Source organism: Momordica charantia (assembly GCF_013281855.1).
Source record: "Momordica charantia cultivar OHB3-1 chromosome 8 unlocalized genomic scaffold, Mcharantia_2.0 BLBB01000008.1, whole genome shotgun sequence".
In the NCBI taxonomy this organism is placed as follows: Eukaryota; Viridiplantae; Streptophyta; class Magnoliopsida; order Cucurbitales; family Cucurbitaceae; genus Momordica; species Momordica charantia.
This window is the reverse complement of record NW_028275166.1, coordinates 8,983,415-9,005,219: the sequence shown is the minus strand read 5'-3', so window position 1 is coordinate 9,005,219 and position 21,805 is coordinate 8,983,415. Positions and strand designations below refer to the sequence as shown.

General features: G+C 33.1%; 1 protein-coding gene and 1 pseudogene across 1 annotated transcript; one reads left to right on the top strand and one right to left on the bottom strand.

The window, feature by feature from the left end:
• The first annotated feature begins 6,749 nt into the window (after positions 1-6,749).
• LOC111016960 (PRA1 family protein F2 pseudogene) lies at positions 6,750-7,758 on the top strand (annotated as a pseudogene).
• A 2,653-nt stretch (positions 7,759-10,411) lies between these two features.
• On the bottom strand, positions 10,412-16,074 carry LOC111016903 (inactive protein kinase SELMODRAFT_444075). The gene is made up of 10 exons (XM_022292468.2): positions 15,448-16,074; positions 14,428-15,326; positions 13,880-14,034; positions 13,684-13,778; positions 12,521-13,563; positions 12,113-12,273; positions 11,810-11,886; positions 11,576-11,723; positions 11,333-11,482; positions 10,412-10,898 (listed from the first exon to the last, which is right to left on the bottom strand). Exons 2-10 carry the CDS (start codon positions 14,606-14,608, stop codon positions 10,656-10,658), a joined length of 2,253 nt encoding a protein of 750 aa, XP_022148160.1. The 5' UTR covers positions 14,609-15,326; positions 15,448-16,074; the 3' UTR covers positions 10,412-10,655.
• Between the last annotated feature and the right edge of the window lie 5,731 nt (positions 16,075-21,805).

Here is a 21,805-nt window from a genome sequence, read left to right as displayed (position 1 = left end):
GTTCTTGAACTCTAGCTTGTAACAATTTACTTTCTATACTTTCAAATTAGTAACAATTTAGCTGTTGAATCTTAGTAGGTAAACCATTTACTTCTTGGAATCTAAAATTTGTAATGATTTAGTTCCTACCATGAAAAATTTCATCAAAATTAAGTGTTAATTTTTATTATATAACGATTTAGTCTTTGTAATTTTTAAATACATTTGGTCCTTTATTAGTTTATCGATCAACATATATTAGAATCCTTATTAAACTTAACAAAATTTTCTACTGTAGGGACTAAATCGTTACAAACTTTAAATTACAGGGAGAAACTGCATTATTACATATTAAATTCAAGGGCTAAATTGTTACCAAGTCGAAAATACATGGACTAAATCGTTATAAATTAAAGTTCAGAAATCTGTCATTCAATTAAAATACATGGACCAAATGTATTTTTTTAACCTTGTTTTATTTTTCCCCTTGGAAGCTACTATCAATAATTTTGATATGACACCATTGCTTGTGGTGCAATGCTTCCTTTGATCATTCATTTCTGACATTTTTGCTTAATGAAAGAAATAATTAGTGGGAAATTTTCATACATGTCTTTGTATGATATCACATTTACCAAATTGGTGCTTGTGTACACAAATTCTATTTGTCTTTCTTATCAGATCAAACAAGTGGTTGGTTTATGTAATTGTCTTTAGCATCAATTATTTCCTGCCACTTTTTAATTTTTAATATTTTTACAAGATTATTATTTATTGATAAAACTACAATTAAATTAATTTGAACAAAGAAATATATCATGGAGCAATATTGAATATTGCTTTTAATGAAAAGACATATAGATTAGGTTTTGGAATTTGTAATGGATAGTAAAAATATTTGCTATGTTTGAAAATATTGCACAACGTTTGAGTTGTACTGACAAAATATTTGAAATTTAATTTTTATTTTTTTTAGTTATTCCAATTTTATCCTTCTAGTGTATTAAATCAAGTATATCATTGTTTGGATTCCATGTTCGTTAAAAATATATTAGATTTTTATTTTCTTCCACATTCTGATTTTACTGCTTTTGAAAAATTGAAAAAAAAAGTTATTTTTTTTAAAATTCTTATTAATTTTTTGCTACTTTGAAGCGTCTCTAAATTCTGTAATGGGATGGGTTCTATATTGGATAATTACTAAAGTGTCCAAGCCCAATATTTTAGGTCCAATTTTAGCCAAGTTGGGCTTTGTAAACTCCTAAAATCTTCATACAAAATAAAATGGCCATTTTTAAATGGCAATACTGAAAGATGATTTGTTGAGAATTTCTACCATATTGATTTGATATGATCATAAAGTTTCTCGTGATTAAATTCATAAAACAACTCCAACTTTTGGTCATGGAAAAAGTTTCTATTTGAACTTTTCAAGAATCATTATTTAGTAATGATTATTTATTATTAATATTATCTTGTTCTTTTTTAATATAAGATCAAGATTAAAGGAAAGAATCGTTCACATTTCCAATTCTTATGTCCCCACCTTATTTCATCTCATGAGCACAAGAAAATAAAAAGGCCGGACAAGATTCGATTTGAAAAGTAAGAGTTAGATATAATTCAAAATATAATAATTTTAGTGAGAATATTTAAATTAGAAACAGAAAAACGAAAAAAAAAATTAAAAATGTTTGACATATGAAGAGTGAAAAGGAAAAAATGAATTTTTTTCTAGAATATATAATAATTGAAAGGAAACAATAAGAATGCAACATGGGAAGTCGGGAAAGTTGTTTATTTCCATTTGGTATTTTCCCCATTAAGTTATATATTTTGAAAAACAAAACAACAAGGACTATATTTCCAAAAACATGTGCCGATATTTTCAGAAAAGGGCCAACTAATTTTTTTTTGTACAAATGACACTTTTCTTTTTGACGTATACTTGAGGAGCTATAAGCTACATGTACGGAGTGTTTGGTTTCCATACTCGCCCTCGTAAAATTAATCATGAAATTTTGTAGAGATCGAAGTCGGAATTTTCTTTCCCACAAAAATTGTTCTCCATTTATTTTTTTTCAAGAGAAAAGTTAATTCTTTTGATCTAAAACTTCATTTTCATTTGGAAATTGAATAGTTAAATTTCCATGAGTAATCCGCATTTGGAAAAGAAAGTTGTTAAATTTCGTCAAAGTTTGAGAGTGACGAATGAGAGTGTGAGCATGGGAGCTAAGAGAGAGGAAATGAAAAATGAGGGAGGGAAGGAAAAATCTAAGGAAACTATAAAGAGGTTGGGTAGAATTAAGAGAGCCTCATTAGAGTTTTTTTTTTCTTAATTAGAGTTTTGTTGAAAACTAAAAAAAAAAAAGGGTGGGGTAAAATGTCCCCCGTCCTCACCCTAGACGAAAAAGTAACATCTCTATCTACATGCTACTTCTTACCTCGCTCTTCTACACATGAAGCTTTTTTCATTTGCTCTCACTAATAATCAAAGTTTTAAATGTCGATGTCGATGGAAATGTCGAGTTCTCAAGTTGATGGAAATATCGATAAAATATTGATGTCGATAGGTATTTCTGTAAAAGTTAGAAAAATTTAAAAAATCGTAAAAAATATTTAAATTAACGAATAAACATTTTTCTATTTCTAAATTAGTTAAAAATAATTAATATTAATATTATGCATATATCAGTGACATTTTGATGTTATTTCTCATATTTTTATCGACTTTCTTGTAATAAGACGAAAATGTCGATATATCCGTAAAAATTATATTAACAAAAGTGGAATATATCAAGTTGTGTTGTAGCACTTGAAAACGTGTCACATGAAATCAATAGACAAGTCCGTTGCATTCGACCCTAGTTTTTCTGTCTTTTTCTTTTTGGTTACTTTTTTGTTTTTCAATCAAGATAACACCTTAAAATCAATCCCAAATTTATGTTTTTTTTTCAACCAATGTGACTTACCCTGCCCATTTTAAAAATGTTCTCGAGAAAAATTATCGATTTTATAATTCTTTTTAATTATTTTTAGAATTTAAAAAATAAAAAAAGTGTAATAATATATATTAATTATTTAAAAAATGGAATCGATGATGGGATCGGGACATACATTTTTTATTTTCGAGGCCCGACTCTACAGAAATTTTTTTCATCCCTAATGTAGAGACATGAAAATACAAGTTTAAGGATATATAAATAAACCTTTGGAAGATAAATTCTAGAGAGATAAATAAAAAGATTTAGAAAAAAAAAATTATTGAAAGAAAAGTTAAAAACAAAAAGAGAAAATTTTTAGAGAAAAAAGTAAGATTCAAGAGGAATAGACATTTTAAATAAAAAATAGAAAGAAAGAAAAAAATTATAGTGGAAAAAAATTTAAAGATAAAAACAAGATTCAAAATATAATTTTTAAATAAATAAATACATACATAAATAAAAGTTAATTGAACGAGAAAAAAATATATAATTTTCAGAAGAAAAAAATAGATTAGGAAGAGAAACAAAAGTTATAAAGGACGAAATTTTAGAGAGAAAAAAGTTTAGAAAAATATTAAATTTTTAGAGGGAGGAATGAAACTGATCTGTTGGAAAAAAAATAAAAAATAAAAATACTAAGAGATTAAAATTTTGGAGAGCCCAATAATAATAAATATTCAAAATATTAAAATTTGAGAGAGAGAAAAATAAATTTTGTAGGGAGAAATTTAGAAAGAAAAAAAATTTTAGAGGGAAAAAGTTTTTAGAGATAAATATGAGAAAGGAAAAAAAAAGTTGAGTATTAGAAGAAAAAATCGGATTTTGAAAAACCGAAACCTGTTTTTGAAAACTAGTTTTTTTTTTTTTTAAATTTATCTAGAATTTCAAAATGATTTTTGAAAAACTAAAAATTAAAAACCAAAAATCGAAAACGAAATGGTTATCAAACGAACCCTAAATGACATAAATGTCGAATAAACCATAATCAAAAGATAAAAACTACTATGTAATTCAATCATTTTAATACCCATAATATTGCGCCAAAGTTATTAGATTTGTTGCAAAAACCATATCATCAAAACATACAACTTTGTGCCAAACAAATCTAATTCCAAAGTGATTAACCATAAAAAGTAATCAAAACTACCAAAAAAAAAAAAGTTTTTTCTTGATCCAAATTGAAATCAATGATATTCCAACATTGGGATCTTTAGAAAGAAGAAAAAAGGGTTTGTCCAAATTTTCTTGTAATATCCCAAACATTGGCTAAGCTTCTTGCTGGCTTTCTTGGGCTCTTCTTTGCCGTCTTCTTATTATAATTGCCCTTTGAGTCCCCACCAAGGTTAGTGTGGTCTTGTCCGCACTAGATTCCAACCCATATCTTGTTTCAAATAGTGGTTGGATCTAATAGAGGAGGGAATCACCTATGCTCACCTCCATCAGATGCCTCTATGGACTCTCCTCAATCTTATGCCCAAAAGTTGGTTTTTGTGATGGTCCATACTTTTTCAGCACTTTCTTAGCATGTGAAATTATTGATTTGTTTTACGGCAAATTATGAAGATACCCTTTTCTCCCAATTATTTTGGATGGATTCTTCCGGAGGTGTAATCAGTTTCGATTTGACTCAGTCATAGGGTCGAATCAAAGTTGAATCGATGATAAAAGAAGAAATTCCACAAAAATTGAATTATGTTAAGCAAATAAAACGTTAGTTTGTCAGTTTCGTCTAACAGTTTACCATTTAGAATGTTCAAGTCTGTTTTCATGAAAATTGGGACTTGGGAGAATAGGAGTCTTCCGTAAACACATAATGCATTTGGTATTGGGAGAGATAGGGCTGTGTGCATCTTGCGTCTACTGTCTTTGGGTTGACTCAAGTCATGCTGGGATTTTATGTTTTTTTTTTATCAACGTTAAAATTTCTATCCAAATTATTAAGTCATCGTATACTATTTACATGGATTAAAAGAACTTCTAAAAAGTAAGGAAAAGAATTTGCAATGATATAGTTAAGTATAAATATGGAAAATAAAGTGATAACAAAATATATATGAAAAGTATAATGTTTAAAACTGAACAAAAAAAATTAATATATAAGTATACCATTTTAAATAAAAAAGATTATCAAATGCAGTTCTTAATATTTTAATTAGTCGTCTAAATTCCTAATAAAAAATGCAGTGGAAATAATTTTTTCGAGTGAGGGAGAAAAGGAGCCACTAATTTGAATCTTCAAAGTCTTTCAACTACAAAATAAATTCAAATAATTGAAGTTATTTAAGCAATTTGAATTAATTAGTTTCGACAATAATATAACAATATTAAATCAATTGAATTTAAATTAAAAAAAAAAAAACAAATCAAGTAATCAATCATATTCAAAACAGATAAGAAATGTTCTAAAATAAGCTAATGCCATTTGATAATAAATTTCCAGGAATCAATTCGACTTTTTTAATATATAAATCAATTAAAATATATAGAGTAATTATTCTAAAAGAAAATTAAAAATTTTAGGAGCAAAATATATGATAAGTTTCTTTGACATTTTTTGTTGCTTAAGCCACGTCTCAATGCCACGAGGGCTTTTCACAACCGTTAAGCAACCAACTTCTTTTAAAAACCATATGTTTCATATTATATTTCTCAAAAAGAAAAAAAAAACATATAATGACATTGATTACTAAATTGATTGTGATCTAAATTTTTACAAGTCAGAGCTTAGTTTATTCATTCTAAGCTATCAGTAGTCGAGTTTTAACCAATTTAAGATTTATTTTCAGGTTGTTGTGGCTTAATAAGCTTATTAAATAATTTTTGACAATTATAGTAATACGAAGTATATTAGTGTCTAGCAAATTCCAGTTCTAAAAATGAAAAAATTATGTCACAATGTTTGGTAAATTAATATTAAACTCGTGTAATTTAGTTATAATGACTAGTTGATATTTAATTTCAAGCTCGATATAAAATATATATATATTAATTTTAAGATTGGTTAAAGGACAATTATTTAAATCATAAATTATATTTTATTTATTTTAAATTATTCGATAAAAGTTAACAAAAATAGTTGTTATAAAAAATTGTCTAAAAAAAAGTAGTGTATATATACACACTTATTTAAAAGTTTGTCTTAAATTCTTAAGGTTAATTTTGAAATTGCTCTTAATCAAATTTTATAATAAGATTCCTATTTAAATTCACAAATAATCAACTTTTTCTATGCACTTAAAAATGGTTAAAATTCTTGTACACTTACCTCTAAGGCTTCAAATCAATTCCAATCTAATACAGCAATCGATATCGATTAAATTACTATTATTTTACCGTTTCTTAACATTTAATCTTATTTAAGTATATATTTTAATTTCTAAACATTAAATAATTTTAAACTAACCATATTTTAATTTCTAAACATTAAATACTTTTAAACTAACCAACTATAACATTAATTAAATTTCAAGATAGTGGTTAACCATTAGCCCCATGAAACCACTCTTTAAATTTCAAACTCATATTTACGACATAAAATTCAAAAAAAAAATTATTAATTCAATCTCTTACGTTTTAACCATTTATAATTGTACCCTTCACTCAAATTAGCCGACAAGAAGCTTATGACATGATAATTACTTTGTTTTTTTGAACATGATAATTACTTTTTTTCGCTCACACCGTGAATTTTCATTGGTAAATAATTATATATGTATTATATTGATTTTTAATTTATAATAATAAAAAATAGAGTTTTAATAACTGGGATCCACTTCGGCAATTTATTGCCCTCTTCTGCCGTCCGACTCTGCTTCAGATCCCCCAATCATTTTCCTCTTCTCTGTCAATTCCAAATTCCCCCAAAACCAGTCAAAACCCTTCTCCGGCTCCGGCGACGATGACCAACTACGGCACCATTCCGACTTCCTCCTCCTCCTCCTCTCCCGGCGTCGCCGCCAACCTCGAGTACATCTCCCGCGCCAAACAGCGCTTCAAAGACGGCCTCGGCCACCGCCGCCCATGGAGGCTCATGGCCGATTACCGCTCCTTCACTCTCCCTTCCAACCTCCACGACACTCTCGCTCGGATCAGAACCAATCTCTCTTACTTCCGTATGAATTACGCCATCGTCTTCCTCGTGATTCTGTTCTTCAGCCTCCTCTGGCATCCGATTTCCCTAATCGTCCTCGCCATCATGATGGCCCTATGGCTCTTCCTCTACTTCCTCCGCGACGAGCCTCTGATTCTCGTCGGCCGCGTGATTGAAGATTGGATCGTTCTCCTGATTCTGTCGCTCCTCACCATCGGATTCTTGTTCTTGACAAACGCCACGCTCAACATTGTGATCGCGCTGCTGATTGGTGCCGTCCTCGTGGTCGCGCACGCCGCCGTGAGGAAGACGGAGAATCTTTACTTGGACGAAGAAGCTGCTGGATTGATTGTGCCTGGATCGTGATCGTAATCGCAACTACTGCTACTGCATCTTCATCTTGATTTGTAGAGGTTATTCCATCTTCTTCTTCTTCGATTTCTTTTCCAATTGAAAATTGATGAAATCATGTAGTTCTGTTCCGTTCTGTTCGATTTCTGCTTTCCAATTCCACTTAATTTTTCATTTTTGTGATCAAAATAGGGTTTCTCTTTCTTTCTTTCTTTTCTTTTTCATTTTTCTTTTCTGATTCTCTCTGGTGACAGTTTATGTTGAGTTGTAATTGTTGACTCTTTTTTTTCGCTTGATTTTGATTTGTGATTTCAATGTTGAATTGGATAACCCAACTATATCTCCTTTTATTCACTCTAATTACAATTCAGTTTATGGAGTCATGCAACTAACCTTTTTGTTTTCTTCATTTTAATATATTTGATGAATAAATTTAACTTTTTTTTTTCCATCACTTTTGGTTTAATACTTTAATTCTCATTCTGTAACAATATAATAACTCTTAAAATCTCAATTTCAGTGATTTAGATTTCAATTTTATATTCTTGTCAAATATTCTATTTGCCTCACCTATCAACTTTGTATAAATATTTGTTATTCATTTCTATGGTTAGTTTTATATTTCTATTAAACAACTTTAATTTAACCTTAATTATTCAATCTAAATCTAGATTTTTACTAATTTACACATAGACTTTAAATAGTATGTATAACCCCTTCTTTTTCTAAAGTCCAAGTTCAAATCTCCGCTCATACCTTTTCTTTTATGCTCCCAAAAAAGTTCAAAGATTGGTAAACAAAACAAAACATATAGGTCTATATTAAGTTTTTAATTTCAAGTTTTTATGAGAAAGTTTTACCAGTTGATTGTCTCTTCCTCAGTTTGCAAAAAAGGGCGATGATCTTTATGCTCCCCATATTTTAGACAAATATATTTAAAAAAAATTGTATTTTGGTCATTAATGGCGGAAATAACAAGGGGGCCTAATAAGACTCTCTCTCCTTTGCAGAATTTTCTTGTTTAGAAAAATGTTAATAACAATGCAATTAAGATAAACCTATCATTTGTTTAATTAAGATTTATAATTTTGTATTAGTAGTGGATGCAATATCTAAACAATTATATATATCATTTAGATATGATTTAGTTCAAGGTGACTTTGTCCAAACATCCATCCCTCCCTGTATTTAGTTTTTTAAAAATCAACCAATTTAGTTCCTAACAACTATAGTTTCTAAGTTTCACGTCCTCTCGGATTGGCTATAATTTAATCTCTATGTGAACTCTTTTTTTTTTAAGATTTAATAAAGTTTCTTATATAGGTAGTAGATAAAAACCAAATAAAAAATAACAAAAAAGAAAATTGTTTGAATAAGGAAAGAGAAGACTACTATTTTGTTTTGTGCTTTACTAGATAAGGTATATATACTAAGAGAAAAGTCTATTCGACAATGTTTACCATGAAAGTTACTGAAGATCCTTGTTCTTATCAAACTCTACCTTCCAAGTCGTTCATCAAGTATATGAATTCTCTATAAATAGAAAATTAAGAGGACTTGCAGATCCTTACACCCAAATACATACCCACTTATGTGATACAAAAATCACACTTAACTTTGATGAGTTTTTTCATAACAAGGATTAAACTGTTACAAATTTTAAGCTATGAGGACTAGATTGTTACATATTACATTTAAGGACTAAATTGTTACCAATTTGAAAATACAATAACTAAAGTGTTACTTCACTAAAAACATAGGGACCAAATGTGTTTTTTAACGAAACTTTATGACATCTTGTTATATCACATGATTGTATATACAGAATTCTTACATTCAATAATATGTCTTATTATCATTGTCCACAGAGCATAATTCAACTCGTTAATAAATTACTTATCTCTCCAAAATCAAAAGCTCAGATCTCTCTGCTCGTTGAATGGAAAAAAAATACAATTATTGTTAATCGTACATGTTTCTCAAGAAGACGAGGGATCTCTTCCCTGAAATAGAATCGAGTGCAAAATATCTTTAAGAATTTCTTTTTAAAATAATAGTGAGGCTCTCAAAACATGGTATCATAAATTAAAAATGGAGTAACATGAGCGTAAAGGGGCATCATTACTGACAACTAAAATATACATATCATATTTGCTTTTTTTAAAATAAAAAAATATAATATAAATTAATGTGGATCATATTGCAAGTTACATCGTCTAACTCTTCACGATTATCGAAGTTTGATTTAATTGTATGGCTATTAATCATTGAGGCCTTCTCCCATCTCCTCTGCCGTTCAAATTGAATGGTTAGCAATTATTGCTACCCTTCATTTTAATTCTTAACTATTTTAATTTGTATTTTCTATCTACTTTTGAAGAAAATGTTCTGTTTTATTAAAAAAAGAAAAGAAAAGAAAACAGTGAAATGTTAGGAAGTTTTTAGTTTGAAGTCTTTCGGAAAGTTGAGCACTCCAATACAAAGTAATGCAAAGTAAAGTGATCTCGAACTCGAAATCATGCAAACATTATAAAATACAACCAAACAAGCATAAGAACGTACTAATAACATGCAATTAGCAAGAACTAGTTGATTTTGGACTTCTAAGATAAAAGGAGAAAGTTGAGACTAAAAGAATTCATTTTCTCCACGGAGATCTATCTTGAACGGGATAGAGAATTCTCATGGAATGAGGATGGAGGATATTTTGGGCTCGGCCTTGTTCCACCTCCTTTTTAAAAAATACACATATCTCATAGAAATAAGATGAAATATCATTATGCTTTTGTTATTGTTAAGTGGTCCTTTAAATGTCATGAATTAATCAGGTAAATAGAGATTTATTATTGAGAATTAAGCATTTAATTAAAAATTATTTAAAATAATAAGCGAAAACTAACTAGTAGCAGAGAACCTGATCTCCACAAATTTCTGACGTGAATCAAAGATGGAGATTGAAATGGGAGGTGAGACGCGCCCGTGAATACCTCAAGAACAGCTTCCTTGATTTGGAAAAAAAATAAAAGCATCTTCAGATTTGAAGTTAGGAAATGATCATACAGGCTTTACTACTACACTACTTTCCTACAAAAAATACCAAAAAAAAAAAAAAAGCCCTCTATTCTCCACTGACCACTATTACTACTACTATACACAAAACAAACAAAAGCATATAATGAGGAAAAGAAAAAAGAATTTACCCAAAAAAATCAATTGGGGAAGTACAAATTCAGCATACTAAAGGAAGCACTTTACAAATCACTTCCACTTGAGCTCCTCCTTGTCTTGTCCCTTTCCCAATAACCTGCTCTTAAACTCTCAACACAAACCTTCTCATTGAATCTCTCTTGGGTCTCATCTGATAAGGAGCCACTGTAGTTTTGCTGCTGCTGCTGCTCTGTCCATATCCGACCGCTCCGATTTCCCACGTCGTACCCGGGAGTCGACAAGTAATTAGCATCCACGACAAGGTCGCCCTCCAGAATCCGTAAAACCTTGACAGTTAATATGGAAATGAATGGTGAGTCTTGAGAAGATGTGGTCCATCATATTTGATGCCTCCAAATCAAGATGCAGATTACTCACAAGTTTCAGTATTCCCTTATCTTTTTTTCCTTTTTGAAACAATACAAAATAGGGGGATGGGAAATTTGCATCTAATTGGCCACTTTATTAGTTGTCACCAAGGGGACCAGTACTCCCCTTCACTTGTTTCACTAACAAACATTTTGACACTTTGTTTTCTACTGTATTCAACTACTAAAACTACAAGTTCTCTACTGACTAGAAACATAATATCTTTCAAAATATACCCAGCAGTTTCCATTCTAGCCTATCGATCCGCCGAACAATCCTACGGGGAACAAAAAAGAGTGCTAAGTGTGTCAATGTCGTGTCTAATTAGATGGTTTTAGATGTGGTGTCTCACCTGCGACATTCGTGGCCTTGCGTTAGGATCTCTTCGGATGCATAACGATGCAGCGTGCAGCATACAGTACACTTCATGCTCTGCAAAGCTATTTCCCAACCTTGGATCAATGAGTTCATCAATGAGCAGTTCATCCAACAATGGGCGCGCCTAATTCATAAAGCAAGTATGAGCAGTTAGCAACGGTATAGCTTCTATGTCGTTAACTGGGTAAGAATGTGAATGTCAGAGAAGTTATCCTACCCATTCAGTGAGGCACTGTTGACCTTTCGGCCGACTAAGGTCCACGGCTTTTCGTCCGGTGATTAGCTCCACCAGTACCACCCCAAAGGAGTAAACATCAGCTTTTTCTGTGATTTGGCCACTCTGAGCATACTCTGGAGCCAAATACCTACACCATAGAACAATAACTTAGTCAATCGGATATGTGGACGAGGCATGTTAGAGGGAAGGTATGAGATATGATCAGATGTCTACCCAAATGTTCCAATAACTCTTGTTTCGACACCCGTATCTCCATCGGGCTGCCACCTCGCGAGGCCAAAATCTCCAACCTTGTAGAAAAAGAATGAAACTCAGACATTGATGAAAAAGAGAAAAACCTTGATCAATTCCAAAATTTCGTAGGCTGTGGGCTGTACTGTAGTTTATGATGTATTAAGCTAAACAGGAAAACCACAAAGTTGGAAAAGAAAATGACATTTGACTGCTGGAGGATGGATCCATGAATACCATGAGAAGTATTTTACAGATGTTAGCCAAGATGGGGAATTGTCATACCAGTGGTTCAAAATCATGGGTAATAAGAATGTTGTTCGGTCGCATATCCCGGTGAACAATGCAACCCACTCTACATTCTTCATGTAGATATCGTAGCCCCCTCGCAGCTCCCACGGCAATCTTTTGCCGTGCAGACCATTCCAAGGGCTCCTGTTGGCGTCCTGAATATGCATCACAAAACTTACTCACAAAAGAATTTAACAAAAAAATCAAAATAAAGAACTGTTAGGTAGGGAAAAAACAAAGATGGGCAAATGTGGGGGTTCTTCCATTGCATCTGTGTACTAATAATAAGACCCTAAAAAGAGACTCCATTGCTTTGAAATGTAATTTGTATCAATAGAAATGTGCATTGTATAGCAATAACTGAATGAGTGCATTTTCAAGTGGTTGAGGTCAAAAGATTACCATATAAATGAGAATCCAATGAGCCATTGCAGATGTATTCATAAACCAGCAACCTTCTTTTCTCCTCTATACAGAAGCCGATCAACATCACGACATTTCGATGTTGTGCACAGCTAAGAACTTCAACTTCTGAACAAAATTCAAGGTCTCCCTGAGAACTAGCTAATTTGTGCTGCTTGACAGCAACCACCTGCCCGTCCGGTAGTACCCCTCTGTGAACAGATCCATATCCTCCTTCTGCCAAAAAGTTGGCTTGTGAAAATCCACCAGTAGCGAGCTCCAGCTCGGCATAGCTGAACCACCTCGGAGGCTTTCCAAAAACTGGTGCCTTGTGTTGACATATTGAACATAATGGAGGGGGGCCTGGTGGCGTGTTCCTTGACAACGAAACCGCATCTCGTACGTCCCCGTGGAAGTCATTGTCGCTTCTATGGCTTGAAATTCCAATACTAGATTCTCTTTCGAGTTTTGAAGACTTTGGTAGAAAAGATTTTCTTGTTGATACTTGATTCCTGTCATCACATCTCTGTGACCTTCCACTTATATGTTGTGAGGATTGAAGGTGAGAACTTAGAAACTCCGTCATCCATGGTTGGAACCTTAAACTCGCTGAAGATACCGATAAATTTTCACTATCTGAATCTGAACTGGCAGCATCAAGTTCTTTATTTTCCTTGATAACAAACAGCTCCTCTTTCTTTGTGTCTCCATTCATTTCAGAGTTGAAAAATGGTGAAGTTCCAGGATCTGAGCTTGACACAGACGATGTTCCAGCTTCGGTGGTGGTAAAAGGTGTACCCAGCTCTGGACTGCTATTCGGCGTCACAACTGGTCCCCGAATAAAATCCAGAGGATCGTTATTTTCTTTTTGATGGCTTTCAGACCCTTCATCTATATCAGAAGGTAATGGAGAGGTCACTTCTGATTCCTTCTTAGGAGAGCCAACCAGGTTCAAGCGAAGAACTTTCGGCTGTGATCGCTTCATTACGACAATGTTGCATTGTAACTCCTCCATACAACATTTCTCCTCGTGTTTGAGCTGCCTGGAACAATTTGAGAATTACATTACACATTGTAGCAAAAAGAGAAAGAAAAAACCCCAAAACATAAAAGCAAAAAATAAGATTCGAGAAAACTTAGAAGAGAGCAAAATAGAAAATTACTTGTCTAACACAACCCAGCTAGCTTGAGCTCTCTTAGCCTCAGCAGCAACGGCCCCACTGGGCGACCCCGAGACAATTTTGATTTTCACATTTATCTGCAAAAGAAAAAGTTTCATTTCAAGAAATGAGTCATCCAATTGGAGAATTAACTCTTTGAACATGAGAAAAACACCAAGAGGAAGCTTAAGGTTATTACCTTATTTGGATCATAAACATCATGAAGCTGCAGGATCATCTGCGAGCAGGAATCGGTAATATCGCATTTCTGCTCTGAGCTTGTTCCAGAGTGAGCTTTCTTGTGACCACTTGCGCAGTCCCCAGCAAATCTCGGGAAACCCCAGAATTTTCTACCTGAAGGACATGGTGCTGTTAGTAATCTGCTAATTGAGTAATGAAAATGAAGCCCAGTAAACAATTGTAGGGGCCCTATCTCATCTTCCCGTTTGGAACTTTCCTTCTGCATTTTTTAACAATCATTTGGAACATTTCAAAATCCCATGAAACTAGAACAGCCTCCACAACCAGAGTGTAAGATCTGGAAGCATGTTTGATAAAAAGCAGAAACTTAGCGACAACATTTTCAAGAAGACTGGTTAATGGCAGAACCGGTTCGGGAAGATGAACAAATGACTGACCAAGAACAGGGACATGAAAAACATAAGAGGAAATCAAGTTTGGATCATCACTAAATGCATAAGTATTTGCACAAATCAAAATGAGGGAAAGGGAAACAAAAAAGCATACCAGAGCTTTGAGAAGGGACAACAACCAGCAGAGTTATGCAATCTCCAAGTTGAACAACATGAGTCAACGCCCAAACCAGAGCAGTTTTTGGAATTTCTTTGGAAGCCTTCACTGCAACAATCACCTTCTGGACATCATCAGAACCTTTGTCCTGCTTCCCCCGCTTCTGCTCCCGACTCATTACCACGTCGATTAGTCGAAAATTTCCTACGCTCTAAGAAAGTCAACTCTCAAACTCCAAGAAGCAGATATCGCCACTGCTGCTGCTCAAAGACATGGCTAAGGACCAAATCCAGAAACATGTGCATTATTGATCTGTCCCACAATGTTGGATTCAAGTTATGTTCACGACCGACATGCTCACAATTCAGTCCAGTTAATCCCGAGCCTACAATGACACGACCCTTTTCACACCAATTTATATATATTACCATCACCACGTTGTCATTTTATCTTAATCAGTGTTTCAGAGCATAATCTAGGACATTCTGATACCGAAAAACTTCATTAACCCTTGTGAAACTTAAGAACAGAGAGAATCAGGAGATAATTGGCAACAAATTGTAAAGAAAACAAGGAAAGAGATGCACATGCAGATTAGATTTCTCTATCCATTTCGAAGCTAAGCACCTCCCCTGAGCTTTCAAATCACCAAAAATGGCCCTCGGTCTACAGGGATTTGAAGAAATTCCGGAAAAAGATTCTTAAAAAAGGATTGGAGTCAGTGACACGACAGAACCCAGCTCGCTCTTGTTGATGGGTAGTGAATGAGAGGTGAATGAATCAGTTGAGACAGAACCCAGATGAAAAATGAAATCAATCAGCCTCAAATAAAGCTTCATCGAAACGACCAGCGACAACAATGTCCGGAGCCAAATCTGATCAAATCCAAAAGCTACCTAGAGATAGAAAAGAAAAATGTAGGGGGAACAAAAATCACAAAGATCCAATGTCAGTAAAAGGACTAAGTATAGCATTCAACATTTCACTAAAATGCACACAGTTTTTCGATCGACCCACCGATTGAAAACCCTGAAATCTTCAAGGAAACAGAGCGAAAGCTGCTCACAAAACAAAACCCAGAAACAACTTGTTATCCAAATCTTAGCGAGGACCTCTGAATTTTTTTTCCCCCACTTTCCTCTGATGGGTCTCCTTCTTCTTTCACGTCAAGCCAGCCAGAGCCGCAGGAAGAAGCCGAAACGGGTCCGAAAAGAGAGGATAGATTGAATTTTGTAAGGGTAATCAGAGTAAGCGCCAAATTATGAAAACAAAAACATAATTGGGTTTTCTTTTTTCTTTCTTTCTTCTTCTTTTTTCTTAATTTCTCTCTCGTTTTTTGCCAACCACCATCATCCAACCCAACCCTCGCTCCTGAAAACCTTTTTTGAGATAATGAGTACAAAAGTTTCTTCAGAGAGAGAGAGAGAGAGAGGGTGGGGAAGAGAGAGAAACTGTTTGAGTGAAAAGAACAATCGATCAGCTTTGTGGTGTGTCTGTTGGAGAGAGAGTGGATTGAGGATAGAGAAATTTAACTTCAAAGTTGCGTCAAAATCATCAATAAGATTCATAAATCACAAACTTTCATCACATTTTATGCCAATAAAACTTTCACATCATATGATTCTAGATAGTTTTACATGTAACAGTGGAGAAAGATTAATTTTTTCTCAATGGGGTTAGCCAAATCCAACATCATTAACAAATTACAGAGCTGTTTTTAATTCAAAAAGTGAAATTTTGAAGGAAACAAAAAGAGGGGTGGGAAAGAGGTTGAATAAATCCAAAGATTAGCACAAACTGTGCAGATGCAAGCATGTCTCTGTGCTTCATCAGCCTGCTGCTCAATCAGTTTCCTCTGCAACTTGCCCAATCAAGTTCTAGTTTGCCCATTTTCAAAAAGGCCCTCCATTTTAATCGTAATTACAGAATTAACCTTCCCAATTTTTGTGTTCGTTGTCTCAAGGGCGCTAGAATATTATAATTTGAAAAAAAAAGAAGAATATACTTGGAAGAAATAAATGGGGCCCATGAACATGAACTTTATTTTTTAAAATACTTGATTTGAATTAAAGGGTTGGTTGATGAAACAAAAATATAGAGTATGGTTTGGAGGAAAAAAAGGTGGATGGATGGAATGATCTTATTTGAATTGATCCACTTTTCATGTGGCCGTACCATAGTGTATGATTATTAGGTATATTGGGAAAAGTGTGACTTGATAATATATATTTTGCATAAATGTTTGAGCCAAAGTGCTTTGGAGTTTAAAAAAAAAGAAAGGAAAAAGGTCGTAATGATCTCCTATCAAGTTACTTCAATTGAATGCGATTATGGTAGCTAAGTCGTTTCGACTCGATATTAGATTTAAAAAGTGTGAAATATTTATTTGCTGTGAGTTGTTTTATTTTGATGATTTTTCTAGTAATTTTTATCAATATTTACATTTTATGAATCTATTGACTTAAAATTAAGATTTCAACATTTCCATCGATATTATTAGATTTGGAACTTTTAGGTACAGGTGAGCAAAGAGATTCGAAAAACTGCTCGGACCGATCAGAACCGAGGTTGGTTGGTCGGTTCCTTGGTTTGCCGTTTCAATTGTCGGTTGACAATCATGCAACCCTAAATTCGATCGACGGACGGACAATAATATACCCCTCCCGCTCTTCTCCTCCTCAAATTTCCTCTACGTTTCGAAAACCCCTCGACCCTCATTCAAATTCTGGACAAATTGAATGGAAATAATGAAAAAGATGAAGATAAACTAAAAAAACGGAATTGAAAAGAAAAATAGCATTATTGGTTTTCCGACAAACCAATCGGCCAAACTGACAATTGATTCAATCGGCACCAATTCATGCAGGTAAACCGTTGGTTTGTAAATCGGTCTCCATTTTCAGCATCGGGAAGAACTAAAAAACCGACCCAGACCACTCCATACCAAACAACGCTGCTTTTAGGTTCGAATTTTTTAAAAGAAAGTTGAAAGACCCAAAATCGTAAATACAGCAAAGATAGAGGGCTCTTTATCCAAGACATCTGAAAACCCAGTTTCAATTTTGAAACTTGTCATTAATGCAAAAACGTGAACTCAACCACAATCCCTAGTAAAGCATTTAAACAAAGAACAGAAAAAAATGCCCACCCCCCGACACTGTCCCCAAGCGCCATGGCCCCCACGTGGGGTCCACTCGCCGTTAGCAGTCGTCGTCAACTGTCCCATCGCCCATCCGTCGCCACCCACGTGTCCACCTGTCACCGTTTCGCCCACCCGACGCCGTCAACGTCTTCCGTCTTCACGGCTCACGCTCGCGGCGCGGCGCGTTACCTTCCTCCGTTCATCGCCGCGTCAGAAGACGGTGACGGGATTTACCTCACGGTAGGGTCACTGTAGCAGCTGCTTCTTCTGCGGCTGCAGTGACCAGACGACGGCGTTTTTGGCGGCTGACGTCCTCGGCTTCGGTGCCACGTATCCCGGATCGTGTCGCAGCTTTCGAACCTCCGAAAGTTTTTTTTTCTATTATTATTTATTTCGTTTTTCTTCCAAAGTTTAAATTTTATTTTGTTAAATCAAGTTTATATTATTTATTTCGTCTTATTATGGCCAGAAGACAAAAATAAATAAATAATGCATTTTTTTGTTTTGTTATATTATTAATTATAGTTAGTGGTTAATCTTATTATTATTATCAACCGACTATGGAATACAACGCACGTTTTCATGCATGTTTATACTTGTTTAATGAATTAAATATATTTTATATTTTATATTTTTTATTATACAATGTATTTATATTTTTATTCTTATGGACGATATTCATTATATATATATTTCACATCTTATCTTAACACAATTTTTATATTGATATATCTTAAATTCAAGAGAGGTTGCTATGATTTTAAATAAATCTACCTTTACTTAGCTTAAAGGTTTGAAAGTTTAAGTGCATGTAATACATATTATATTGGGAATTTGAAAGTTTAACGGATCTAAAATCTATATTTTTATATGTGTGACACATAAAATGACACAATTAGAAATAAATTTGATAAAGACTATATTGAATTTGTATCGGTCTACCCAATGTAGCCTATGTTTTAACAATTGATGGAGATTACATATGAGCTCATAAAAGTCTTCCCGAGTATTTACTCACCATTTTTTCTTCTCATAAAATCTATCTTATAAGCCCTTAATCACCATGCAATGCTTATGCGCACCATAAAAGAATATAAGATTTGTGTTTATAAATTACCCTAATTCATTCTACGTTCGTAGCGCAGGCAATATTCTAGGTGTTGGGTCACTCTATAACACCTTGGGGCTATTACCAGCAACAAAATGCTATCTATAGAGATAGCACAGCTAGTTTGTCGTACTTAATTTCTATGTTCAACAATGTATTTTCGATTTTGACTTTTAAAAGAGCTTACTTGATGATTAGGATCAAGCCACCAACCTAACAGTTGAACTAAATTGCACAAATGAATGAGTCGTATGAATACAAATTTATATAATATATGATTGGTTTATGAGCTTTTTGTTATATAAACCAAATATAGGTTTCACAAGTCCAGGTGTGTAGTGTATGTGATTAGTAAACCTGTAACAATGAGACCATAAGCAAATCAACCTAACAAAATACGACTTCTTAATTTTCAAGTTACACAGACTTTATGACTCACGAGTATATATCATTTAAAATTTATCTCACATGGAATAACTAACAATAAAGTGGTATTATGCAAGTAAAAGTGACAAGTTTGCTTCTTAACTTCCAACATTATAAGTCAAATCATTAGTTATTAACAGTGGCATGTTGACTGTATTGGGAAATTAGGCGCTCCGCACAATGTTTCTCTCTATAACTATAGCTAGTCAATTAAAGTCGATCACACAACACAAACAGAAATATAGGTAAAGCAATAAATGACACAACAGATTTATATTGATTCACTCTAATTGGTTACGTCCAGTCTTCGACTCAGATGCGGGTTCCATTATATGAGAATTTGATACAAGCACTCACAATATCTCCCTACGGTACACCTTCTAGAGGTTCCAACAAAAGCATTCTTGCTTCTAAGTATTTAACATTGTGCTTAGGTACATGAATAAAAGAACTCACAAAGTAATCGAGAACTAATTATCCCAAACAATGATTTTGATCTGCCATATTTTGTGTGTTGCTAACACCCCGAGTCGTCGCCTCTTAACGCCACAAAATTCTTCTCAATTTTCCGAAAGTTTTTTTTAATGATTTTTGATCCTTCTTTACCCCATAATGATATTGAATCCTCACAGCTGCTGAAAACTTAAGCAAAACGAAGGTAATTTTATAATAACTTGCACTGGAGTGTTGAGACATTGTTTATAGCGTCTCAATGCTACGCACCTCCCTTGTGACAACGTTGAGACATCGTCCTTAGCATCTCAATGCTCTGATTCTTGCAACCTACGATGCCTCCTCAACTAGCATGCCTATATATAGTTCTCATGCATTTCACCATTCATTGTTCATCAAATCTTCATCGATTCGATTGTGGTTTGGCTCCACCAATCCCAACAAATTAAACTGATAAGTGATAATTTGACATGTTAAATGATAGTAGTAGACAATTAAATATATATAAGCATATACATACCAACAAATTCAATCCAACATTCAAATATGTAGTAAATTTTAAACCAATTTAGTTTTTGAATCCTATTTCATCCTCATTTTTTATAGGTATTTCATCTTAGTATTTTACCTTTTAAATATTATATTCTACCCATAAACATTACATATAAAATTATTCTAATCCTTGCCACTAATTTTATGTTAATCAAATAAAAATACTCTGAATTCGTTAGAAAATATAAGACCTGTAACACATGACTTTACACACTTGTACATACATGAATTGATCAGGTAAATGAAAAAAAAATATATGCATGTATCAAAATATAATATTTTATTTAAATGATTAATAGCAAGAACTAAATTGATTTTTTCGGAAAATTCAAAGTTAATTAGTTAAAACTTAAAATAAACTAAATAAGATTTTAAAATTTAAGATTAATATACTTTTTTAATTCGCTTATTATAAATAAAAAAATCAAATCAACGTTGAAAATCTGTAAAATTGATTGATGCGTGGTTTGTGCGAGACGGAGCGTCAGAAAGCCGACAAATCGTCTCGCTTATTTTTAATTTCTTTTAATAATCAAATAAAACACTGTATTATTCAACGACATCGGCGTGCATTAAAATTGATGACACATATGTCCAAACTCATCTTCTCTTTTTCTTTTTTCTGTTTAATTAATCAAACACACCCAGAATTTTATAAAATTATCTTAATTAGAATAATTATTATATTTAATGACTTAATTGTATTTTTGGCATTATCGTTAATTGTAGGCATGTTTTGTCTTAGCTTATAGTTTTTTTTTGTTAAGTTTTTTTCGTTACCGTGAATTTTTCATAAATTATTTAGTAAAAATTTTTGCATGACATGTCTTTTGTTTGCCTACAAAATTTGACTATGTTTGTACATGCATTTGAAACAATATACTAATCGAAGTATATTAATCGAATCAAAAGTTTAAAAATTTAGATATTTAGATATTAAAATATCATATTTAAAAATCTATTGTCTTAAACAACGCGTATAGCTCTCAAATTTATTGAACCAAACAATTTTTTTAAACTCAACTAATTCAAGTTTTCAAAATTTTTAAACTATATTTGCTACCAACGTGTTAATATAACTTTTTGATCAAGACAGCGATCAAGCTCGATCGTGAAGTTCGGAATTTTATTACCGACATACGAAGGATATACAAAACAAAATTTGCACTCCGACACTCAAATTAGTACACAATCTGATCAATACTGTAGAGAAAATATTGTCTCACGTACCTTGTGTTAGAGGTAGTGTTAGCACGCTTCTAAGGGAGCTTCCGATAACACTTCAACGGCTCTCCAACCACCTAGGATTATGGCGTCTTGTTGGAGAACATGTTTGTTGCTTTGCGCCTATTTGGTGCTCTTCAAGGTCGGCTTGTACATGACAAGGATCAGTCGGTATGTGAGATATGGCTCAACTCAACTTCTACTGTCGAACTGCCTAAAATTGTTTCATGAATGTTTTCATAATTATCTGATCATCGTAGTTGGTTGTTTCTAGATGTCAACATGTGGCAGGTGATAATTGACCTCCAACAATAACAATCCTCCCCAAACGTCTATAATAGTATGAGATATTGTCTATTTTAAACCAAAGTTGTTGCCCGTCGCACCAGTGAAAATACTATATTCTACTTATATATCCACGAAATCTTAGCAAATTTGGGATTCATTCAAGTAATTAAACAAGGAAAGAA